This window comes from Cololabis saira, chromosome 12, assembly GCF_033807715.1.
Source record: "Cololabis saira isolate AMF1-May2022 chromosome 12, fColSai1.1, whole genome shotgun sequence".
Lineage (NCBI taxonomy): Eukaryota > Metazoa > Chordata > Actinopteri > Beloniformes > Belonidae > Cololabis > Cololabis saira.
Window position 1 is genome coordinate 2,591,243 of NC_084598.1, and position 25,550 is coordinate 2,616,792.

At 42.8% G+C, this 25,550-nt stretch overlaps 2 protein-coding genes across 2 annotated transcripts in view; both read left to right on the forward strand.

Annotated features, from left to right (window-relative positions):
• Nucleotides 1-250: 250 nt before the first annotated feature.
• Nucleotides 251-13,670, forward strand: ttpal (tocopherol (alpha) transfer protein-like). Its single transcript, XM_061734677.1, has 6 exons — nt 251-276; nt 2,731-2,957; nt 4,851-5,094; nt 6,775-6,968; nt 8,066-8,176; nt 13,200-13,670. The coding sequence occupies exons 1-6, from the start codon at nt 252-254 to the stop codon at nt 13,476-13,478; spliced, it is 1,080 nt and encodes a 359-aa protein (XP_061590661.1). The 5' UTR covers nt 251; the 3' UTR covers nt 13,479-13,670.
• Nucleotides 13,671-19,083: 5,413 nt separating this feature from the next.
• Nucleotides 19,084-25,550, forward strand: part of pkig (protein kinase (cAMP-dependent, catalytic) inhibitor gamma) — a 54,881-nt gene continuing 48,414 nt past the window's right edge. Inside the window, exon 1 of the mRNA XM_061734678.1 lies at nt 19,084-19,327. The gene's annotated coding sequence lies outside the window, so the exon portion shown is untranslated. The remainder of the gene's footprint in view (nt 19,328-25,550) is intronic.

Below are 25,550 nucleotides of genomic sequence, written 5' to 3' on the forward strand. Positions count from 1 at the left end.
TTTCTTTCTTTTAGTGATATCACGTAAACCCCTAACATTGAGAGAAATTGCCTTAAGATTGATAAAATTAGAGGAAGCCATAAAAAAAATATGATGCCTACAACAAGAACAAAAAACACAGAAGATAAGAGCTATAGAGAAACTCTTAAACTAATGTTTTTTTTTTTATGTATGGCCAGCGGGAGTGATGACGCAGCGTCCTCGGTGCATCACGTGGTGCAAACGGACCAATCAGATCGCTGCAACTCTCTATGCGGAAAACAGATCCTCCGACAGGTCGGTAGTGATTTTGGTGGTTTGTTGTGCAGAGTTATTGTGATCTTTTTCAAGCCCATTTGTCACTTGCTAAGGATGTGCATTAACGTAACACAAGTCTGCTATGTTGGGTTCATGTTAAGTGAATTACTAGGTAGTATTCAGGCTCTGTCGCGTTAGGATGCTCAGGTTTGTTTGTTAGCCCAGTGGGTGTTACACCGAATTATGTGACCCTTCACATTCTGTGACAAGTCTGCACTGAATTCAATCCCAGTCAGTGTATTATTTATATATATATATATATATATATATATATATATATATATATATATATATATATATATATATATATATATATATATATATGGAGATGCTGCGTAGGTAAAAGCATACGCAGTTGGTGGGAAATGAGTCACTCTTTGCATATTTTTTTAGATTACAATGCCTGTATAAAGACACTCATTTTGCTGTTTATCCTTTACAATCAGTACTGGAGTTGAAGTGGGATGCTGAAATAAAAACGCTCCAAATCCTCCCCCCTGAAATAAAAACGGTCCAAATCATCCCCCCTGTAAAACTGCCATCCCTCCTTTCCATCCCTTATGTCATTTCATCAATGAATGTGGTTTTACTGCTATTTCAACATTTAGTCATCACCAGAAAAATAACTTATTTGACAATTTTCACCTGTTTCAAGTAAATTTTCACTTGAAATAAGTAGAAAAATCTGCCAGTGGAACAAGATTTATCTTCTTATTACAAGCAAAAAAATCTTGTTCCACTGGCAGATTTTTCTACTTATTTCAAGTGAAAATCTACTTGAAACAGGTGAAAATTGTTGTTTTTTCCAGTGATGAGTCTTGTTTTAAGTGTAATGAGATTTTTTTTTACTAAAATGAGACATTTTAACTATAAATAAGACAAATATTCTTGTTAAGATTTTGAGTTTTTGCAGTGATCCATGTTACTTATCCTGTGAAGGACAGAGTCATATTGATAAGTTCAGAAAAGTGTTTTTTATTGTTGTGTTTTGATGTATTTGATGTAAGCCCAGTGGATATTTAAAGCTTACAGAAGGCTGCATTTAACTGCTGCTATGTCATTCCTGCAGTATTTCTGCAGGTGTTTTGGTCACTGCTATTATTTGTAATATATTATATTATTTGTAATCAGCACAAATTATCTGTCCCCATATGATCAAATCCACCATCCCCCCTGATTTTATTTTTACAACTCGAGTACTGCTTATCTGGAAAAACACTTCCTCGTGAACCTGCACGTACAAGCACACATCAACACTATTTGGAGAACACTGACAACCTGCTTAGTTAGTGTCTTAATCTCAATCATTTTGATTTAGTAGTCTAATTACTGCTGCCAGGTCGTGCATGAAGCGTGATCGTTGGAGAAAATCTGGGAATTTACACGAAATTAATTGTCTGGAGTTGTATTTATTTCCCTCATGTTACAGTATGATGGCTGTCAAAACTCTGAGCATTCAGGCCAGATGTTGATCACAGAGGTGACTTATTGGGAAATGAGATGAATGATCCATTTCACACAGAGTTTCATCCGTTTTATTCTGTACATAACTATTGGCATCTTTGATATCTGACAAAGACTGCGGAGTGATAAAAAGAAAAGGCGTTCTCCGTCAACCTGTTTATGGATAAATAACGTTCATTTTAACTGTCTCTCTAACTGTTGCGTGAGCTGTCTGAGCCCTTTCAGTCCCCGTCCCACTTTATCCTGCTGAAAACAAGTCAAGTCCTCATAGATGTGTTTCACATTCACTCTTTAGTTTAAACTAAAAAAAATAAGTGGACAGTTCTCTAGAAATGCAAGCGTTAAATATAGATATAAATAAATCTCTTTATGCATTGGACAACTTTTAAGTTTCTTTCTTATTTTTCTTTCTAACTAAATTAAACGTAGATCAGTTTGGTGGTTCTCCTGGGAGGCAGGATGCGCGACGGGGGGTCACAAACACCACGGGTCACACAATTCACCGCAACAGCGCCGCTTCCAGGAATTAGAGAATAAGTACAACGTTAATGTTGGGAAGTTTTAAAAAACAGCTCTATATATACAGGACTGTCTCAGAAAATTTGAATATTGTGATTTTCTGTAACGCAATTACAAAAACAAAAATGTCATTGTCACATTCTGGATTCATTACAAATAGACTGAAATATTGCAAGCCTTTTATTATTTTAATATTGCTGATCATGGCTTACAGTTTAAGAAAACTCAAATATCCTATCTAAAAAATTAAAATATTCTGGGAATCTTAATCTTAAACTGTAAGCCAGAATCAGCAATATTAAAATAATAAAAGGCTTGCAATATTTCAGTTGATTTGTAATGAATCCAGAATGTATGACATTTTAGTTTTTTTAATTGCATTACAGAAAATAAAGAACTCCTAGCGTTGTTTTGCATGTTTCTCTCTGAACATGTGAACATCTCCACCAGTGGTTCCATGGCCGACCAGCCCCAGCCCAACGACCCTAGCTGTCCTGGAGTGGAGCCTGCAGCTGCTGCAGCTGCTGCAGAACACAGCTGGTTCCCCGGACCCCCCCCCACCCATCTACTCCTGCACCCTCACCCCACAGCTGGAGGCCAAGGCCCGGGAGGAGCTCCAGGAGAAACCAGAGTGGCGTCTCAGAGACGTCCAAGCCCTGAGGGACATGGTTCTCAAGGTGTTTACCTTATAGTGAACACTCACATACATATAAGAAACTGGGGCCGGATTCACAAAACACTCTTAAGAAAAAAAATCTTCTTAAGTGTCATTTTTTTCTTAAGTTCAGTCTTAAGAAGAAAAAAGAGAAGAAGTCATATTCTCCAAAAAAGTTCTAAGTATTTTCTCAACTTTCTTCTTAAGAAAAAACGTAAGAAAAAATGATATTCTTGAAATTAAAGTTCTCAAATTTGTTCTTGACTTTTTTCTTAACTTTAAAACAACCTTGACCCGTCTTAAGATTTCTTCTGTGAAAAGGTAAGCCTGAATGAAGTGAATAATATATATAATTTTGTATACCAAGTACGTAGAGGTGCACTAAATAAAAACCCAAACATATGTAGCTTAATAAAATAAAATAAAATTCCATAGACTGATATGTTCATTTGAATACATTTATTACAATTGTGAACGGTCTGCTGGAGCGGCTACTGAATCCTTCATTTAGTATGCAGTATGCAGTACATACTGATGCAGTATGTAGTATGTAGTATGCAGTATGCAGTACATACTGATGTAGTATGCAGTATGCAGTACATACTGATGTAGTATGCAGTATGCAGTACATACTGATGCAGTATGTAGTATGTAGTATGCAGTATACAGTACATACTGATGTAGTATGCAGTATGTAGTATGCAGTATGCAGTATACAGTACATACTGATGCAGTATGCAGTATGCAGTATGTAGTATGCAGTATGCAGTATACAGTACATACTGATGCAGTATGCAGTATGCAGTATGTAGTATGCAGTATGCAGTATACAGTACATACTGATGCAGTATGCAGTATGCAGTATGTAGTATGCAGTATGCAGTATACAGTACATACTGATGCAGTATGCAGTATGCAGTATGCAGTATGCAGTATGTAGTATGCAGTATGCAGTATACAGTACATACTGATGCAGTATGTAGTATGTAGTACTTACTATGCAATATGCAGTACATACTGATTCAGTATACAGTATGCAGTATACAGTACATACTGATGTAGTATGCAGTATGCAGTATACAGTACATACTGATGCAGTATGTAGCATGTAGTACTTAGTATGCCATTTCGGATACAGCCGTATTTAAAGAAGTTCTAAAGTAGGAAAAATAAGAAATTCGTAAGAAATGACAGTTCTTAAGAAAATATTGAGGAATTGCACTTAAGAACTTTCTTATGAACTTCTTAATTTTAGATCTTAAGACATTTCTTAAGATGGTTCTTAAGAACATATTGGTGAATCCGGCCCGTGTTTTCTATGTTATCAGATGTTCCAGGGGGGTAAGTGAAGTGTGGACAACACAAGAGTCCAACAGGTGTACGCTGCTTCATATGTGCATCAGTTGGTTCTTGGTGTTGGTAGTTTACTGTCATTTAATAACAATAGGAAGAAAGAATAGGAACAATCTCCTCATATGAAAGCAGTTGAACCCTGTCTGGATATCTGACCTTAACCTGCTACTGTCTTTGGGTCAAAATCACCTCATTCTCCTGTTTCTTTCTTTCTTTCTTTCTTCTTTCCTTCCTTCCTTCCTTCCTTCCTTCCTTCCTTCCTTCCTTCCTTCCTTCCTTCCTTCCTTCCTTCCTTCCTTCCTTCCTTCCTTCCTTCCTTGTTTTCTTCCTTCCTTCCTTCCTTCCTTGTTTTCTTCCTTCCTCCCTCCCTCCCTCACCTGAAGACAGCACAAGGGTTAAAACAGCGGCCAATAATAATAAATATTCCAGCTAAACTATAGTAATTCCAAACATAATTAGCCATAATGTTCACTCTTTATCTCCTTAATAATCTGACCTTTTTCACCTGCTTTTCCATGTAGTTTTGTGGAGAACTAATAGTGTGTTTGTTGTTATTTCTCAGGACCACCCCAACCTCAGGACGCGTCTGGACGACGGCTTCCTGCTGCGGTTCCTGCGGGCCAGGAAGTTTGACTACGACCGCGCGCTGCAGCTGCTGCTCAACTACCAGGCGGGCCGGCGGGCCTGGCCCGAGGTGTTCCAGGACCTGAAGCCCTCCAGGGTGAAGCACGTGCTGGACCTGGGCTTCCTCACCGTGCTGCCCCAGCCCGACCCCGACGGGAGATACATCCTCTGTCTCAGGCCAGGTGGAGCTCTCTGATACTCACCGGGGAACTCAGCAGTTCTGGAACATTTCTGAATGTCCTGCATTTGATGATACATTAATGACTGCGTTTACATACAGTCAATAATCCTTTTAAAACCCGAATATTGGCAATAACCCGAATTTGCACGGCCATGTAAACACCAATAACCCCCTTGAAAAACCAGAATTTTGCTCATATTCGGGTTTTGAAAAACCCGAATATGAGCCCTGGGTTACTCCTTTTAAAACCCGAATATTCGGTCGCATGCTCTGTTCACAAGGAATCCAATACACCCCCTACTTTCACAGCCACAGATTTTAGGGCACTTGTAATCTTCCCAGGGCCCTGTCCCAATACTCCCACTACTCCTACTTTTCAGCTAAATTTTCCGTGCTACGTCACTGCGTGGTTTACGTTCGGGTACGTAAGCGACTGTGTAGTTACGTTTGCACAAACGTCACACCATATCAGGAAGCCCAGAGATAAAAGCTGTTTTAATTTCAGCTGTAGCGCTGTTAATATGACACTTTATTAAGTTTTCATATTTTTTCAGTAAAAGTAACCGTTAAGATCCCCAACCTGGGCTCAGTTTATCCAAATAACGCTGTTAAGAAATTTGCTCCGATAATTTAGAGATGAGAACAGCCCGCCGGCTCGGGAGCTGATTTGTGGTTCCGCGTTAAATCGCCGCGTACCCTACGCCGTAGGCTCTGCGTTGGTGTAACACGGAACCATAAATCAGCCTTTATTCTGGCGAGGTTTGAAAAAGACTTGGCAACAACGGGCAAGCGATTGATTATGTTCATTCACTACGTGAATATTATGAGAGTAAAATATATATTTCTCGCTAGAATTGTAATCAAAACGCATTTTTTATGCAGAAACTAACTCAAAATATTGATTTTATTCACTAAAAAATAAGAAATGTCCGCCATGTTTTTTTTTTATTCAGTTAGCAAATGATGATGTAAAGCATTCTGGGAAATTTCTCTAGCCCTCGGTCAGCGAGTCAGCATCTGAAATCCCTTCCTCTGAAGGGCTAGATTCATACTCCCTAACCCTCGATATGTGCACTTCCACTAGATGAAAAGAGGAATTGGGACACCACTACCCTCACGGGAACGTGCAAAATGTAGGGGTAGTGCTGAAAAGTAGGACTAGGGGGGATTGGGACTGGACCTTAGTCTTTTGAGTCCAGGAAGTTCTTCTAAACACGGAGAAACAAGACCAGGAGGAGACTAATCACTTCATAAATGTAATGAAGGATATGAACATTTCTGCATTTGTAGACGGTAGAAAGTACCGGGATAGAAGATTTAAAAGAAGGTGAGAGAAAAGTTGTGTGAAGCAGCATTTGTTTTGAATTTGGATACAGGAAGAAGAAGCAGAAATGACGGTAATTGCGTCATGATGTTCTCCGTGCGTCGCTGGTTTGATCCAGATATCCTGAATGATTAATTAACATGTAAACGGAATATTCTGAATGTTTCAGTAACCGGAATATTAGCAATAACCTGAATTTTGACTGCATGTAAACATAGTTAATGTTAGTTATTTGAAACTATTCTTAAAGTTTCTTGAATTTCCTGAGTGCACATGGATTAATAATAACTAAGAACACTTGACTGTGACTTTTACAGCATGAGCATTCTTCATGATGACCTATTCCCTCTTTTACAGGGAAATGGAAACCAAATGATTATCCGTTTGTGGACAACGTCAGAGCCATTTACCTGACCCTGGAGAAGCTGATCCAGCCGGAGGACACGCAGGTCAACGGGATCGTCATCTTAGCCGACTATACCGGGGTGGGAATGTCACAAGCCTCCAATCCAGGACCGTTTCTGGCCAAAAAAGTTGTGAGCATTCTTCAGGTGAGACTCTTATCGTCTACTGATAAAAATAATACATATCTGACAAAAATATTTACAGCTGTACCCAGTACTGGAGTTAGGGGGGGATGAGGGGGATGGCATCCCCCCTGAAATAAAAACGGTCCAAATCATCCCCCCTGTAAAACTGCCATCCCTCCTTTCCATCCCTTATGTCATTTCATCAATGAATGTGGTTTTACTGCTATTTCAACATTTAGAGTCATCACCAGAAAAATAACACCAGAAAAATTACTTATTTGACAATTTTTACCTGTTTCAAGTACATTTTCACTTGAAATAAGTAGGAAAGTCTGCCAGTGGGACAAGATTTATCTTCTTATTACAAGCAAAAAAAATATTGTTCCACTGGCAGATTTTTCTACTTATTTTAAGTGAAAATCTACTTGAAACAGGTGGAAATTGTTGTTTTTTCCAGTGATGAGTCTTTTTTTTTTTAAGTGTAATGAGATTTTCTTACTAAAATGAGACATTTTAACTAGAAATAAGACAAATATTCTTGTTAAGATTGTGAGTTTTTGCAGTGATCCATGTTACTTATCCTGTGAAGGACAGAGTCATATTGATAAGTTCAGAAAAGTGTTTTTTATTGTTGTGTTTTGATGTATTTGATGTAAGCCCAGTGGATATTTAAAGCTTACAGAAGGCTGCATTTAACTGCTGCTATGTCATTCCTGCAGTATTTCTGCAGGTGTTTTGGTCACTGCTATTATTTGTAATATATTATATTATTTGTAATCAGCACAAATTATCTGTCCCATATTATAAAATCCACCATCCCCCCAGATTTATTTTTACAACTCGAGTACTGTCTTTAATCCAATTACATTTTCATGCTAAAATGAAACAAGAACTATTTCCTCATTAGCATGAACTTGAAGACCCTTCATTACAACGAATATAGTCAAACATTAGTTACGAGAACTATCTGTAAAATATTCACCTTATTTATTAAATCATGTATTACTTGAGAAATGGTTTCTACATTATTAGTTAGTAATACTAATAATATTATTAGTTAAGTAATACATTCAACCAGCTATTTGTCCTGAATGCCGTATCATTGTTTTGATTGACAGGACGGCTTTCCAATCCGGATCAAGGCTGTGAACATCATTAACGAGCCCAGGATTTTCAAAGGCATCTTTGCTATAATTAAGCCGTTTCTGAAGGAGAAGATGGCAGAAAGGGTGACTATTGTTCTGGAATTTTGTGGCTCTTTTGTTTTCAACAAAAACCTGCTTTCAGTTGTATCCAACACTTTTACCCTCTGTCTTGCAAAATTCATTTTTCATCTTTGTCATGCAAAACCATCCCCATTTTGCAAGCTTAAAACACAAAACTGACATGTAGCTACTTTTTAAGTAATCATGCCCAACTTGTAGGAAAACAATCAGCAGATAAAGGGCAATCCTGGAGGGAAGTGTATTTTATCTATGATTATAAAGCAAACCTGAACAATGAGGGGAAAAATACGGTGGGCGAGACCCGCCATTGCTGAAAATAAAAGTAACGCTGCAAACAGAAACAAACACAGCTGCAAATAAAAACAAACACTGCTGCAAATAAAATAAACGCTGCAAATATAAAGAAACACCGCTGCAATTAAAATAAGAAACGACGCAAATAAAAAAGCCACAACGGTAGTGAATTACCGGGGACTATTTTTGCTGATGCACCGGTGTTTTTTACGTGAGAGGAGAAGAAGAAGACGAAGAGGACGTACGTGAAAAGGAAGAAATAAGAAGAGCGAAGAATAAGAAGAACAATGAATGAGAAAATAAGTGAAAAGGTTAGTGTTCAACGTCGCTACGTGTAATTTTTTTCATCTTCTTCTCCTCTCACGTAAAAAACACCGGTGCATCAGCAAAAATAGTCCCCGGTAATTCACTTCCGTTGTGGCTTTTTTTATTTGCGTCGTTTTTTATTTTATTTGCAGCGGTGTTTATTAATTTATTTGCAGCGGGGTTTCTTTTTATTTGCAGCGTTTGTTTTTGTTTGCAGCGTTACTTTTATTTTCAGCAATGGCGGGTCTCGGCCACCGTAGATAAACTCCAGCTCTGGAGAGCTGATGGAACTGCAGAGTGGGGGGACAACTCCTTGTGGGTCCAAGGCTGCAAATTAATTTGGAATGAATCCACTTGAAATGTTGATTTAGTCACTGAAATGTTGTCAAGTCACATTTTGTGACTTGATTCATTTTAGTTAGTTAGTTAGTTAATATTTATTTCGGTCAATCACAAACATAAAAATCAACAAACAAGATAACACGGGTTTTTCCCTGGCCAACATTGTGATTATTTTGACCAAAAAGGTCTGGGCTTGAAGCATAAAGCTTATCTTGCCCACCTCTTAACAGAAAAGAATATACAAAAAGAACAAATGAAGTATCATAAGTCCATCCATCCATCCATCCATCCATCCATCCATCCATCCATCCATCCATCCATCCATCCATCCATCCATCCATCCATCCATCCATCCATCCATCCATCCATCCATCCATCCATCCATCGTCCGCCGCTTTATCCGTTCCGGGGTCGCGGGGGCTCTCCAGTGTGTCCTGGGTCTGCCCCGGGGTCTCCTCCCGGTGGGACATGCCTGGAACACCTCCCTAGGGAGGCGTCCAGGAGGATCCGGTACAGATGCCCAAGCCACCTCAGCTGACTCCTCTCAATGTGAAGGAGCAGCGGCTCGACTCCGAGCTCCTCCCGGGTGACCGAACTCCTCACCCTATCTCTAAGGGAGCGTCCAGCCACCCTGCGGAGGAAACTCATCTCTAAGGGAGCGTCCAGCCACCCTGCGGAGGAAACTCATCTCTAAGGGAGCGTCCAGCCACCCTGCGGAGGAAACTCATCTCGGCCGCTTGTATCCGCAATCTTGTCCTTTCAGTCACTACCCAAAGTTCATGACCATAGGTGAGGGTAGGTGCGTAGATTGACCGCTAAATCGAGAGGTTCGCCTTTCGACTCAGCTCCTTCTTCACCACGACGGTCCGGTACATCGACTGCATAACTGCGGATGCTGCACCGATCCGTCTGTCAATCTCCCGCTCCATCGTTCCCTCACTCGTGAACAAGATCCCGAGATACTTGAACTCCTCCACCTGGGGCAGGACTTCTCCACCCACCCGGAGAAGGCATGCCACCCTTTTCCGATGGAGAACCATGGCCTCGGTCTTGGAGGTGCTGATTCTCATCCCTGCCGTGTCGCACTCGGCCGCAAACCACCCCAGCGCATGCTGAAGGTTTGCAGACTCCTACTCCGATCATACATAGACCGGACAGCCCTTAATAGAGGGCCCCGGACTCCATACTCACTGACCCCCCACAGAATGGCACGAGGGGACACGGTCAAATGCCTTCTCCAGATCCACAAAACACATGTAGACTGGTTGGGCAAATTCCCATGAACCCTCGAGCACCCTGCGGAGGGTATAGAGCTGGTCCAGTGTTCCGCGAGCGGGACGAAAACCGCATTGTTCCTCCTGAATCCGAGGTTCAACTATCGGCCGTAATCTCCTCTCCAGTACCCTGGAGTAAACTTTCCCGGGGAGGCTGAGAAGTGTGATCCCCCTGTAGTTGGAACACACTCTCCGGTCCCCCTTTTTAAACAGAGGGACCACCACCCCGGTTTGCCACCCCAGCGGTACTGTCCCCTTCCTCCATGCGATGTCGCAGAGGCGTGTCAACCAAGACAGCCCCACGACATCCAGAGACTTGAGGTACTCGGGGCGAATCTCATCCACCCCCGGTGCCCTGCCACTGAGGAGCTTACAAACTACCTCAGTGACCTCGGCTTAGGTGATGGATGAACACGTCCCCGAGTCCCCACCCTCGGCTTCCTCAGTGGAAGGCATGTCAGTCGGGTTAAGGAGATCCTCGAAGTATTCCTTCCACCGTCCGACGATGTCCCCAGTCGAGGTCAACAGCTCCCCACCAGCACCATAAACGGTGCTGGCAGAGTACTGCTTCCCCCTTCTGAGGCGCCGAACGGTCCTCCAGAATTTTCTCGAGGCCGACCGAAAGTCTTCCTCCATGGCCTCCCCGACCTCCTCCCAGACCCGGGTTTTTGCCTCCAGGACCGCCCGAGCCGCGGCTCGCTTGGCCTGCCGGTACCCATCTACTGCGTCAAGAGTCCCACCGGCCAACATAGCCCGGTAGGACTCCTTCTTCAGTCTGGGGGCATCCTGTAATTCCGGTGTCCACCACTGGGTTGTAGGATTGCCGCCACGACAGGCACCGGAGACCTTGCGAACACAACTTCGAGCCGCCGTCTCGACAATGGAGGCAGAGAACATGGTCCACTCGGACTCGTCCCCCGCCTCCCCCGGTATCTGAGAGAAGCTCTCCCGGGGGTGGGAGTTGAAGATGTCCCTGACAGAGGGCTCGGCCAGACGTTCCCAACAGACCCTCACAATCCGTTTGGGTCTGCCCGGTCTGTCCAACCTCCTCCTCCGCCAGCGCATCCAACTCACCACCAGGTGGTGATCAGTTTCAGCTCAGCCCCTCTCTTCACCTGAGTGTCCAAGACATGCGGCCGAAGGTCAGATGAAACGACAACAAAGTCGATCATTGACCTCCGGCCTAGGGTGTCCTGGTGCCACGTGCACTGATGGACACCCTTATGCTTGAACATGGTGTTCGTTATGGACAAACTGTGACTAGCACAGAAGTCCAACAACAAAACACCACTCGGGTTCAGATCGGGGAGGCCGTTCCTCCCAATCACGCCTCTCCAGGTATCACTGTCATTACCCACGTGAGCGTTGAAGTCCCCCAGTAGAACAATGGAGTCCCCAGTTGGAGCACTATCAAGTACTCCTCCCAGGGACTCCAAGAAGGCCGGGTACTCCCCACTGCTGTTCGGCCCGTAGGCACAAACAACAGTGAGAGACCTTTCCCCGATCCGAAGGCACAGGGAAGCGACCCTCTCGTTCACCGGGGTGAACTCCAACACATGGCGACTGAGCTGAGGGGCTATAACCAAGCCCACACCAGCCCGCCGCCTCTCACCCTGGGCAACTCCAGAGTAGTGGAGGGTCCAGCCCCCTTCAAGGAGCTGGGTTCCAGAGCCCAAGCTATGTGTGGAGGTGAGCCGACTATCTCTAGCCGGTATCTCTCAACCTCACGCACAAGCTCCAGCTCCTTCCCCCCCAGCGAGGTGACATTCCATGTCCCCACTGTGAGGGTTTTAGTCCGGGGATTGGGTCGTCGAGGCACCCCGCCACGACTGCTACCCAGATCACAAGGCACCGGCCTGCCATGGTCCTTCCTGCGGGTGGTGGGCCTACGGGACGGCGGACCCGCGTCGCCGTTTCGGGCTGAGCCCGACCCTACCAGGGGCGTAAGTGCCCCCGACAACATAGCTCCTAGGATCACTCGGGCACACAAACCCCTCCACCACAGTAAGATGGCGGTTCAAGGAGGGGAGTGTCATCATAAGTCTACACAAAATAATAATGATAATAATGATGATGATAATAGTAATAGTAATAGTAATAATAATAATAATAATAATATCTTAAATCAGTGTCTCCCAACCTGGGGTCTGGGGCCCCCTGGGGGGGCGCCAGAGATCTCTGGGGGGGCGCGGAACTTTGTCTGCTTTGAAGATATGCAGTTGCAAAAATTATATTTGCGCATGTTAAATAAATAAAAAATCATAATAACACACCTAATGGAATACTGTTATCCAAGTCTGTACAAACCCACTTAGAAATATATTTTGGTCATTTTAAAATACTAAGTTATTTATCAGGATAAAAACTTAAAAACGTATTATTATATCATTATTCAACATTTAATCATACTACTACTCCAAAAGGTTTGTAACGAATCACTTTACTCTCTTGCTGCTAGTGCGTACGGGTCGGGGGACCCGGCTGGTCTTAGACACAAGTAGGGGGGGAACAAGGAAAAAAGGTTGGGAACCGATGGCTTAAATAACTATAATAATAATAATAATAATAATAATAATAATAATGATAGCTCTGAAAACAGAAAGTGAAAAGATGCTAAGGAAACCGACAAAACCAATTTAAGTTGTCATTTCATCTCATGCATGTGTGCATTCTTCTTTGTTTGCTTATTGTGCTCCTATATAAGTGTCCATTACCTTTTGCTTTGAATAATATCGTGTATGCTTTTATTGAGTTTGCTAGTTTAAGGTGGTTGTGTAATGAGTTCCATTCACTGTTTCCTCCTTGACCAGTACATCCTGCACGGGTCAGACCTGCGGTCCCTGCACCGGAACATCCCTCCGTCGGTGCTGCCGGAGGAGTACGGGGGCCTGATGGGCCGGCTGGACCTGACTTCCTGGTCCAGACTGCTGCTGGACTGTGAGGAGGAGTTCATCGTGGAGTTCTGCCAGCCAGACCCGCTAGAGAGCGTGCTGCTGCCAGACTCCATGCTGTTTGAGGGAGCGCAGGAAGCCGGGGAGGACGAGGATTCCTTCAGGGGGCTGCGCTCCCAACTCTACTACTGTTACTGATGCACGCCGTATAAATGCACTCCCAGCACTGAGAGGACGCTGTTTCATCTGGAACATATGACTTTTAGAGGGCAAGTTGCCAATATTCTCTGTGATTTATTTGACTAACTCAACAGCACTACTCATTAGTTTACACATAGACCAGCATTCCACATTCATGGGTCCAGGGCAGCTCCATGTGCAGCTCCATGTGCAGCTCCATGTGCAGCTCCGTGTGCAGCTCCGTGAGCAGCTCCGTGAGCAGCTCCACGAGCAGCTCCGCGAGCAGCTCCGCGAGCAGCTCCGCGAGCAGCTCCGCGAGCAGCTCCGCGAGCAGCTCCGCGAGCAGCTCCACGAGCAGCTCCGTGAGCAGCTCCACGAGCAGCTCCGTGAGCAGCTCCACGAGCAGCTCCATGAGCAGCTCCACGAGCAGCTCCATGAGCAGCTCCATGAGCAGCTCCACACGCTGGGGAAGAGGTTAGCCACATGAGCCTGAGCAGGTTTAGTTGTTACTGTTGATCTGGATGAGTTTATCATTGTTAGTGTTTAACCCTGGAGCTGTCTCCAGGTCAAGGAAGGAGGAAGGGAAGAAGGGAGGAAAGAAGGGAGGAAGGAAGAATGAAAAGAAGGAAGGAAGGGAGGGAGGGAGGGAGGGAGGGAGGGAGGGAGGGAGGGAAGGAAGGAAGGAAGGAAGGAAGGAAGGAAGGAAGGAAGGAAGGAAGGAAGGAAGGAAGGAAGGAAGGAAGGAAGGAAGGAAGGAAGGAAGGAAGGAAGGAAGGAAGGAAGGAAGGAAGGAAGGAAGGAAAGAAGGAAGGAAGGGAGGAAACAAGGAAGGAAGGAAGGAAGGGAGAAAACAAGGAAAGAAGGAAGGATGGGAGAAAACAAGGAAAGAAGGAAGGATGGGAGAAAAGAGGAAGGAAGGAAGGAAGGAAGGAAGGAAGGAAGGAAGGAAGGAAGGAAAGAAGGAAGGAAGGGAGGAAACAAGGAAGGAAGGAAGGAAGGGAGAAAACAAGGAAAGAAGGAAGGATGGGAGAAAACAAGGAAAGAAGGAAGGATGGGAGAAAAGAGGAAGGAAGGAAGGAAGGAAGGAAGGAAGGAAGGAAGGAAGGAAGGAAGGAAGGAAGGAAGGAAGGAAGGGAGGAAACAAGGAAAGAAGGAAGGATGGGAGAAAAGAGGAAGGAAGGAAGGAAGGAAGGAAGGAAGGAAGGAAGGAAGGAAGGAAGGAAGGAAGGAAGGAAGGAAGGAAGGGAGGAAACAAGGAAAGAAGGAAGGATGGGAGAAAAGAGGAAGGAAGGAAGGAAGGAAGCAAGGAAGGAAGGAAGGAAGGAAGGAAGGAAGGAAGGAAGGAAGGAAGGAAGGAAGGAAGGAAGGAAGGAAGGAAGGAAAAGAAGGAAGGATGGGAGAAAAGAGGAAGGGAAGAAGGAAGGAAGGGAGAAAAGAGGAAGGAAGGAAGGAAGGAAGGAAGGAAGGAAGGAAGGAAGGAAGGAAGGAAGGAAGGAAGGAAGGAAGGAAGGAAGGGAGGGAGGGAGGGAGGGAGGGAGGGAGGGAGGGAGGGAGGGAGGGAGGAAGGAAGGAAGGAAGGAAGGAAAAAAGGAAGGGAGGGAGGGAGGAAGGGAGGAAGGAAGGGAGGTGATTTTGACCCAAACACGGTACCAGGGTTAACGGCTCAGGCCCGTCATGACTTTTGTGCCTACATGTAAATTTTAACTTAAACAGGTTGTTCTCTCTTCCTCCTGAAGAAGCTTTTCTGTTGAGCTGCTAACGTGAGACGGGGACAGAAGTCCCAGCAGCTCGTGCTCGTGCTCGGCTCAGACTTTGTGAGTGTCCGTCAGGTAAATGGAGAGGTTTAGAAAACGTCCTCATGTCACAGTTGGTTAGAGACATGGTTCATTATCTAGAGACACGGTGAAGACACCATCACTTTAGAAATGATCTTCTTCATCCAGTTTTTAGAAACTCGCCTTCACTTGAACCTATTGAATCTTGTATCTCCCCTTAGTACCAAGAAGAAAAATCTATATTCTCTTTTTTTTTGGGAGGGGGGGGGGAATAGACTATAGTCGTTATTTTATCTTGTTATTATTCTCTTCAAACATTCATGGCCACTTGAGCAAGATATAAAGACAAAACAATAAAAGTAGACGTAATAACAGGCTAATTTATTTTTTATATACTTTCAGATGACAATTAAATCTAAAAAATAGAAGCAAAAAAAGATCAATTTTGTTCCTCTCCATAACATCTTAAGGTTTCCATTAGAGCTTCATCTACTGTACGTGCTGGTGTTTCTGCACAATTTGACCCAAAAACATGCATTGGTTTTAGTGTGTGCTGCCACCAAAAATATTGCCTTAAAGTATTTCCTGGGTCATGTTGGATGTGAGTAGACCAAAGCCATGCCGTGTTTTCTTACTAGAACTGGTCTTGTATGAGAGGAAGCGTATTTAGAGAGGGGACACAGGTGGTTGCCACGGCAACAGAGGAGGTAAAGGTAGGACGTCCAGCTGGACATGGAGCTTATTAAGCTTATTAAGCTTGTTAAGAGTCAAAGCTTTAATTTTCTTGAATATTCTTGGGGGGATTATTTCTACAACTATGTAATCTGCTTTATAATTTATTCCGTTTTTGTTTTTGCCCAGTTTGCCTGTTTTTTTATTACACATTCTTAATTCAGGCCATGACTGATGTCACATGACTTCTGCTTTGCCAAATTATCCAACAGGCCATGAACCTAAATGTGCAATAGTGTTGCATCTGTGCTCTTGCAGCTGCCCAAAGCTAACTAACAAAACCTTTTGTTCAGTCTTTTGTATTTTTTATTTTAAGCATGTCTCTAAACTACAGTATATGGTGTTGCAGAATATTCATCTTTGATAGTGAAGACATTAAAACTTAAATACAGAAACTGCTCTTTGTGTTGTTCATGTGATGGTACGCTGCAGCCTCAAGAGAAGCTTCTGGTATTTTCACTATTTCATCTCACCGGTCCTGAGATGAGTTTCACAAACTGGGATCACGGCTCTGCAAAGACGTAAAAATCCAGCGCTGGAAGAAAGAAGATCATTTACAGAAGGTCCATCACAGCTGAAGGTTATTTTCTTTGCATTAACTATTAAAACTGCAGTATTTTCCCTAGTACACCAGTGTAATGGTGTGATTTTAATGTGTTAAAGCTGCAGCCTTTTTCCTAGATCCTTCCCTGTGACTTGACCTTTCAGGTTTCCTGATTCTGCTTAGAGATTACAGGACTGTCTCAGAAAATTAGAATATTGTGATAAAGTTGTTTATTTTCTGTAATGCAAAAATGTCATACATTCTGGATTCATTACAAATCAACTGAAATATTACAAGCCTTTTATTATTTTAATATTGGTGATCATGGTTTACAGTTTAAGATTAAGATTCCCAGATTATTCAATTTTTTTGAGATAGGATATTTGAGTTTTCTTAAGCGTCTTAAGGGTCAAAGTGGAAATGCATCGTTGTCACGTTTCCATTTTCCTGCGAGCAGTACTCGAGTTGTAAAAAAGAATCAGGGGGGATGGTGGATTTGATCATATGGGGACAGATCATTTGTGCTGATTACAAATAATATAATATATTACAAATAATAGCACAGTTTCACTTTAATTACTGAGTAAATGCCAGGTAAAAATGTATGTACTTATTGGGTAAATACTTAGGAAATAGAATTACTGGGCAAGTAACTACAAGGTAAGTACCTGCCAATTACCAGGTAAAACATGGTAACTATCAGGTTAATTACAAGGTCAATAGAGTCATTTACACCCTCGGGGGTACATGCACCAATCCATTGATAATACATAAATCAATAATGAATGGGTAAATACCCGGTAGTTATCCATGAAATATATAGTAAATACAAGGTAACTACATGGTCATTGAAGTGTAATTAGCTGGTAACTACCTCAAATATAGGTTATAATTTCCTGGTAGTTTGAAGAAAAATACTTAGTAATTACCTGGTACTTACTTAGAAATAATTCATGTAATTTCAGAGTAATTACATGGTAAATTAACTGGTAGTTACCAATATTAACCTAGTAAATACCTGTAATTTCCCTCATAGTTCCCATCTAATGTCTTTGTAATTACCTAGTAATGTTTAGTTTAAACAACCAGGTATTTACCATGTTATTACATGGTAAATACACATAATTACAATGTACAAGAAAATACTTAATTACCTAGTACTTACTGGGTAAATTACCCGGTAGTTACCATGTTAACATTGTAAATACAAGGTACTACTAAGTAATTACAGTGTAATTACCATGGTATTACCTGGTTATTACTGTACTGTAAAAGAAAGGGTTACCAAAACGTCATCAACGGGAATTTATCCTTTTTACCGCAAGATGACAAATTCTTACCGTGGAGAATTCTTTTGACGGTATATTGTGAACGGTAAAATATCACCCGTTCCTATTTGCAGCCTACCTTTGTTTATGTCTTTATATTTGCCCAGAAAGCCCAGAGAGAAAGGTTATACTCAGAGGGTGAAGGACCTTTGGATATTTTGAAACCCAACATTCAAGCTGAACAAGAAACAACTGGTGGCTCAATGTTCCAACATCTGAAAGTGGAACTTGTTATGGCACAATGATTCCTGGACCAGGGGGAGTGAGGATGATGGGGGGGATATATCATCCTCCCACCCTCATGGAATGGATACCAAGCCCCATCAACATGCCCTGGTAACCAGTACTCTAGTTATAAAAAGAAATCAGGAGGGGTGGTGGATTTGATCATATGGAAACAGATAATTTGTGCTGATTACAAATAATATAATATATTACAAATAATAGCAGTGACCAAAACACGTGCAGAAATACTGCAGGAATGACATAGCAGCAGTTAAATGCAGCCTTCTGTAAGCTTTAAATATCCACTGGAATTACATCAAATACATCAAAACACAACAATAAAAAACACTTTTCTGAACTTATCAATATGACTCTGTCCTTCACAGGATAAGTAACATGGATCACTGCAAAAACTCACAATCTTAACAAGAATATTTGTCTTATTTCTAGTTAAAATGTCTCATTTTAGTAAAAAAAATCTCATTACACTTAAAACAAGACTCATCACTGTAAAAAAACAACAATTTTCACCTGTTTCAAGTAGATTTTCACTTAAAATAAGTAGAAAAATCTGCTGGTGGATCAAGATTTTTTTGCTTGTAAAAAGAAGATAAATCTTGTTCCACTGGCAGATTTTTCTACTTATTTCAAGTGAAAATTTACTTGAAACAGGTGAAAATTGTCAAATAAGTTATTTTTCTGGTGTTATTTTTCTGGTGATGACTCTAAATGTTGAAATAGCAGTAAAACCACATTCATTGATGAAATGACATAAGGGATGGAAAGGAGGGATGGCAGTTTTACAGGGGGGGATGATTTGGACCCTTTTTATTTCAGGGGGGGATGCCACCCCCCCTCATCCCCCCTCATCCCCCCTCAACTCCGGTACTGCCCAAGAGGCTGGTCCGGGTCGGACGGGGCTGGTCCGGGTCGGACTGGGCTCGGTCCGGCCCAGGGGGAGTGGATCCAGGACGGGCTGCTCTGATTGGCTCTCACGCCACAAAACTCCATTTTGGAAAACAGCTGTTTTTGCAGACAGAACCTTCTCCCAGTTCTGGTCCCGGAGAATCCTCCGCCGTCCTCCCTCGCTCCTCAGCCGCTGCCGGCTCGGTTCCCGGCCCGGACCGGCTCTGATCGGCTGTGATCGGCTGTGATCGGCCCAGATCTTCCTGCTGCGGGTCGGGCTGGTCCAGGCAGGGAAGTTACCGCGGATCCCGGTCCTGGTTTCATCACAAGTGGACACCAGGAAGCAGAAAACCCCAGGTGAGTGAGCTCTGCAGCGGAGCGGGGGGACCGGGGGGACCGGGGGGCCCGGCCCGCTGCACCCCAACCCGGTCCAGATCCAGACCCGAACCCGGTCCAGATCCAGACCCGGACCCGCTCCAGATCCAGACCCGGACCCCCTCCTCCAGGGCCGGTTCTAGAACATGATGACTGGGCTCAGTGGCAGCTGGTGATAAAACATGTTGGGGGCACTGGCGAGTGGGGATTACAACCAGGCCACTTGAACCAATACAGCCATATATTATACTCTTATTTATTAATGTCATAATATACAGGTGAAGGTCGGAACATTAGAATATATGGCAAAACTTCATTCGTAGTAAATTGAACTAAAGGTGAAACAAATATTATTTCCCACTACGTTCAAAGTGAGATATTTTAAGCCTTTATTTGTTATAATTTTGGTGATTATGGCTCACAGTAGGCATGGGCGGTATGGAGTAAAAAATGTATCACGATAATTTCTGGCATTTATCCCAATAACGATAAAAATGATGATAAAAAAAATACCAATTCAACTCCACCTTTTTAACTATAAATCTATCACCACATTCAGTCTTTAGAGCCCCCAAATCACTGCTCTAAAAGATACTAAATGCTACTAAACTACACCAATTAAATTGAATTAATAAAAAACAATTAAATGAGTTAAACCTGTACTGCAAAACTGTAATGACTCAGATCCGCCATGTTTGTTACACAAAAACCTCAACGGGAATTCCCTCCTTCCTTCCTTCCTTCCTTCCTTCCTTCCTTCCTTCCTTCCTTCCTTCACGTACGTTGTGCGTGGATTTAACACAGAACCATAAATCAGCTTTACACAAAAACGTCATCAACAGGAATTTATCGTTTTTTACCGTTTACACAATAACTTTCTTTCGTTATTTCAATTATTTTCAAAAAATATGAAAATAAATGTGAAATACCTTCACATTTGGAGCAAATAGAAAGTTGCACCTGTACTGCAAAACTTTCCTTCCTTCCTTCCTTCCTTCCTTGCTTCCTTCTCAGAACCATAAATCAGTTTTACACAAAAACGTCATCAACGGGAATTTATCGTTTTTACCGTGAGATGACAAATTCTTACTGTGGGGAATATTTTTGAAAGGTTTATCGTGAACGGTAAAATATCACCCATTCCTAGCTCACAGTTTATGAAAACTCCAAATAAAAAATCTCAAAAAATTAGAATATATTATGAAATCAATAAACAATTAAATCAGCAAAATTATAACAAATAAAGGATTAACATATATTGCTTTGCCTGTAATGAGGCTATGTATAATGTACATGTATTAGTTTCACCTTCTAAAGCAGCACTATGTAACTTTTCCACCTTAATGTAATATTTCATCATCATCATTGTGATGGAACATCAACTTCCAACAGGTTTAATGAACCTCTGTCATGGTCTGAGGGGTCTGTATCTCCTTCACTGGCACTATGTAACTTTGAGGAGCATGGTAGGAACCCTGCCACACTACTGGTAAAGCACTACCGCTTTAGACCAAAGGAGCCGCCAAACTCAACAAAAGCTGAAAGTTACATTGTGCTGCTTTAAGTTGAATTATTTAAATAAATTAACTTTTACACCATATTCTTCACCTGTATTTATTCTACATCTGGGCTGATGTGGACGTACATACATAGGAGGATATTTCAGTTGCTATGGTTGTCTGTCCGTACAGTCATGCAAGTTCAATGCTATTAAAGCACTTTAAACTTGAAATCAAAGCGTTTTGTTTTTTCATATAAAATAAATACATTTCTATGCAGTTTAGAAGTTTTGGGGATGTCCCTTTTTTTGGCGCCTGCACTGCTGGAATCGGGGTGTCCCTTATTTCTATTTCTGAAAGGTGGCAACCCTATGCACATGCCTGGCACGTTATTCAACACTAAATTATGCATTTTTCCCATAATTTCAAGCGGAATGATACTAGCAAAGCAAGAATATTTAAAGTGTATTTCAAATGCTTTATTGCTGCAGAACAAAGAAAATGCTACATTTTGTGTGTGTGTGTGTGTGTGTGTGTGTGTGTGTGTGTGTGTGTGTGTGTGTGTGTGTGTGTGTGTGTGTGTGTGTGTGTGTGTGTGTGTGTGTGTGTGTGTGTGTGTGTGTGTGTGTGTGTGTGTGTGTGTGTGTGTGTGTGTGTGTGTGTGTGTGTGTGTGTGTGTGTGTGTGACTCCTCAAGCTTAATTATGAACAATGATGTCCACCTAAATATGAGCCATGAATTGTTATAAAATGTACTGTAAACTGTTGATATGTAACAAATGGCAAACACAGATTCTAGTTCTGAAATATAAGACTTATTTTTTAATAACTGGTTTTGTTTAAGACAAGCTGTTACAAAGTTAATAATTTTGCATAACTCACCATAGTGTATTTTCTAAAAATTGTATAGATCATTTTTGAATGTTGTGCTAAGTGAATCCGTCTGGCAATTTAACACATAGCATTGTCATTATTCAGCAGAATTTGAGCACTTCAGGAAAGATATGATCTTTTTACAAAAAGATCACACATATCTACAAGGATTAGGACATCTGAGGTTTTTTAGATTAAATTCTGCATTAGTCTGTTCTATCTTTTGTCAGGTGTGGCTTTCTAAAGAACAGGTTTGCTGCAATTTGAGACAGTTAATCTGACATGATCTTTCATCCATGAGAATGATCCAGGGAGTTAGAGCCGAACAGGCCTTCTCCTACAGAGACACACCCCGCTGGCTCTGGACTGAGACACACCCCGCTGGCTCTGGACAGAGACACACCCCGCTGGCTCTGGACTGAGCCACACCCCGCTGGCTCTGGACTGAGACACACCCCGCTGGCTCTGAACAGAGACACACCCCGCTGGCTCTGGACTGAGACACACCCCGCTGGCTCTGGACTGAGCCGAGCTGGGGTTTCTCTGGTCAAACGCAGATCATTTCCGGATGGGATTAGATTACATTTTTAATAATTTGGCTGATCTTTAGGGGCCCCTGTGAATTATGTGTGCTCTTAGCTTCTATGCTAATTTTTCATAAACTGTTTAGAGCACGAGTAACCAGGATAACTTACTAACTTACTTACTTAGGCCCGTCGCTCCCAGTGGAGCATAGGCCACCGACGACTCTTCTCCATTTAACAGTGTTTTGGGCTGTCCTTTCTGCCTCCCCCAGCTGATTCCATGGCTCTTGAGTTCTGCCTCAGTGTCCCGTCTGCAGCTGTTTTTGGGCCGTCCTCTCCTTCTCTTCCCCTGGGGGTTCCCAGTCAGGGCCTGGCGTGTAGTGGTAGCTGCCGGTTTCCTCAGGGTGCGTCCGATCCATCCCCACTTTCATCAGTATTTGTTTCTCTACTGGCTCCTGTCTTCCTCTCTGCCACAGTTCCTCCTTTCTGATTTTGTCTGGCCACCTGGTTCTGAAGATGCGCCTCAGACAGCAGTTGATGAAGGTTTGTATCTTCTGCAACGTCCTCTTTGTCCTTCTCCACGTCTCTGAACCGTAGAGGAGGATGCTTTTCACGTTGGAATTGAAGATACGCACTTTAGTTGTGGTTATTTCTTTGGAGGAGCAGATGTTTTTTAGAATGATGAACGCTGCTCTGGCTTTGCCTGCTCTCGCAGTGACGTCGCTGTCTGTGCCGCCCTGTCTATCTCTAATGCTGCAGAGGTAACGGTGAAGGAGTCGACCTCCTGTAGGGGTTTGCCCTCTACTGTGACTGGGTTGTTGGTTGAGGTGTTTATCTTCATCAGGTTGGTCTTCCTATGGTTTATCCTTAACCCCGTCCCAAGGGATGTGCTTGATAGTTTGGTGGTCTTGTCCTGCAGCTGGTTGTGGTTGTGCGACAGGAGAGCCAGGTCACCAGCAAAGTCAAGGTCGTCGAGTTATGTCCAGAGGTTCCACTGTAAGCCGTTTTCCCTACCCGTTGTAGTGGACCAGGATAACATAGTAAATTAATGATTATCTGCAGAGTTGCATGACAAACACTCTTTCCATTTGCTTTTGTTAAAGCAGCACAATGTAACTTTCATCTTTTGTTGAGTTTGGCGGCTCCTTTGGACAAAAGCGGTAGTGCTTTACCAGAAAGAACTACATTTCCCATGAGCACCAGCGCGTACTGCCGGAAAACTCCTGTCCCCGTCGCTGCATTTGTTTTGATAGTGAATGAAATAAGACGGGACGGACTTTCAAAACTACTTTTCTGTTTTCAGCGGTCGTTTGCAGGATGGATAGTGAAGAGGTAATGTATCTATTTTTGGCTAAACAATATAATATGACGATGTTGAAAATCACTAAGTTCAACCTGTTTCAGCGAGATAATGCACCCTACAAACTCATACGCTCTGCACCTTTTTCCTGTCACGTTTTTTAGAGGGACTTGGTCATAAATTAGCAGTCCAACATACTTACTGACAAAATAAAAAAATACTTTCTAACCTGTGAATAACTGAATGCCCATTCCTTATATGTTGCAGATCAGCCCTGCACAATTTTACAGTTCTCAGGAAAAATACTAGAACCCAAGACGAATCCCCTGTATGTGAAAACATTCTAATTGTGATTCTTATTGAACATAGAACTCTACATTTACATTTGTATCATAACAATTCTGTCTCTCTTGTCGGACATCCCTCCTCGTCTTTCAGCTCACGCCAGCGAGTGAACGCCGGGACAATGTTTATTCTTGTCCGGGCATTTAGCTTGTTACTCTCCCGCTTTCTTTTTTTCACCTCCTCCGATAAAACTTTTATTTTCTTGGGTTTTTCCGCTGCTTGGGCCATGACACCAGCTTCTGCTGAGCTCTGCGCTCCACGCCCCGCCCAGCTTTGGTCTGGACTACGAATGGGGAAGGAGGGGGAAGTGACGTATGCCGTAAAGCAGTCAAAGCTGTAAAAATGTGTAGTTTTTTAGTGTGCCAGGGTTCCTACCATGCTCCTCAAAGTTACATAGTGCCAGTGAAGGCGATACAGACCCCTCAGACCATGACAGAGGTTCATTAAACCTGTTGGAAGTTGATGTACCATCACAATGATGATGATGAAATATTACATTAAGCTGGAAAAGATACATAGTGCTGCTTTAAGGGCCGTATCACAACTTTACATTGAGAATGTAGGACCTTTGTATCACTGTGTCCAGAACCTGCGGAAAGTTCTTAGTGTGGATGTTTTTTTTTGTAGCTGGAGGCCACGTTTCCACATAGCCGGGTATTTACAAAAACTGATATTTCCCCCTCTACGTTTTGAAAAATTCCATCATTTACACGAGATCGTTTTCAAAATCTCTTCATTTCCACGAACCCACATACATAGCTGTTAAGGTGCTATGAGCAGCCAAACCTACAGGGGGCAGTGTAACGAGAAGATAAAGTCATGCTAGCCAATCAGAATCCTGGAAAAAAACATCAACAAATGACACGTGTAACTTCCAGTCAAGGCTGATTTATGGTTCCGCGTTACACGATTTACGGTCGATTTAACGCGAAGTGGAGTTACTTTTAAGTGTGACTTTAGAATATAAAACAGATAAAATAGAAGAAAATATTCACGGTGGCCAAACAAATTGTAAACACAGGTCACACTCATGAAGTGGTGACGTTTCTGTTGCATAATGTGACGTTCTGAAGACTAAATGTCCGTTTCTCTCCGTTTACAAGCAAACGTGAAAACGTTTTTGAAAATCTCTACTTTGGCTGGAGTTTTTGGAGACTTTGAGCTTTGTTTTCGTGTAAACGAACGGCCAAAACGCATGAAAACGCCACCGTTTTTGCTACGCTTAACGGGGCCTTAGCGTTCTTCTGAAAGTTGCAAGATAGGAAATGGGTAGAGAGAGGGGGGAAGTCACGCAGTAAAGAGTGACAGGCCAGGATTGGAACCTCCGCCACCTGCACAAGGGCCTCTGCACATGGTGGGCCGGCAATCCACGGAGCTATCCGGGCCCGTGACGGTGGTTGTTGTCGTCGGCTGATTTAAAAATAAATGTCATTAATGGTCAGAGAGCAGCCAGACTTTGTCTGTTTTCCCAGTTTTTCCTCACTAGAGTTTAATGTACCTAGATGATCTAATTCCTAGCTGGAGAACTCTATCCTTAAGTGAGAATGTGGAGCAGCTATGGAGCAGCTTTTTTCTTCATTAAGGACAGAGCATGACATGCTTTAGCTAAATATAGCCATCCATTCTCAAAATGAGTGCATACAGTATGCCTTGTAGATTTCTTTC

Excerpts from the sequence above, each read along its gene's own strand:
- ttpal (XM_061734677.1), top strand. The coding sequence starts at position 252 with ATGCGGAAAACAGATCCTCCGACAG. Across the intron at positions 6,969-8,065 it reads AAGTTGTGAGCATTCTTCAG|GACGGCTTTCCAATCCGGAT; the intron begins GTGAGACTCTTA and ends TTTGATTGACAG. Across the intron at positions 8,177-13,199 it reads AGGAGAAGATGGCAGAAAGG|TACATCCTGCACGGGTCAGA; the intron begins GTGACTATTGTT and ends CTCCTTGACCAG.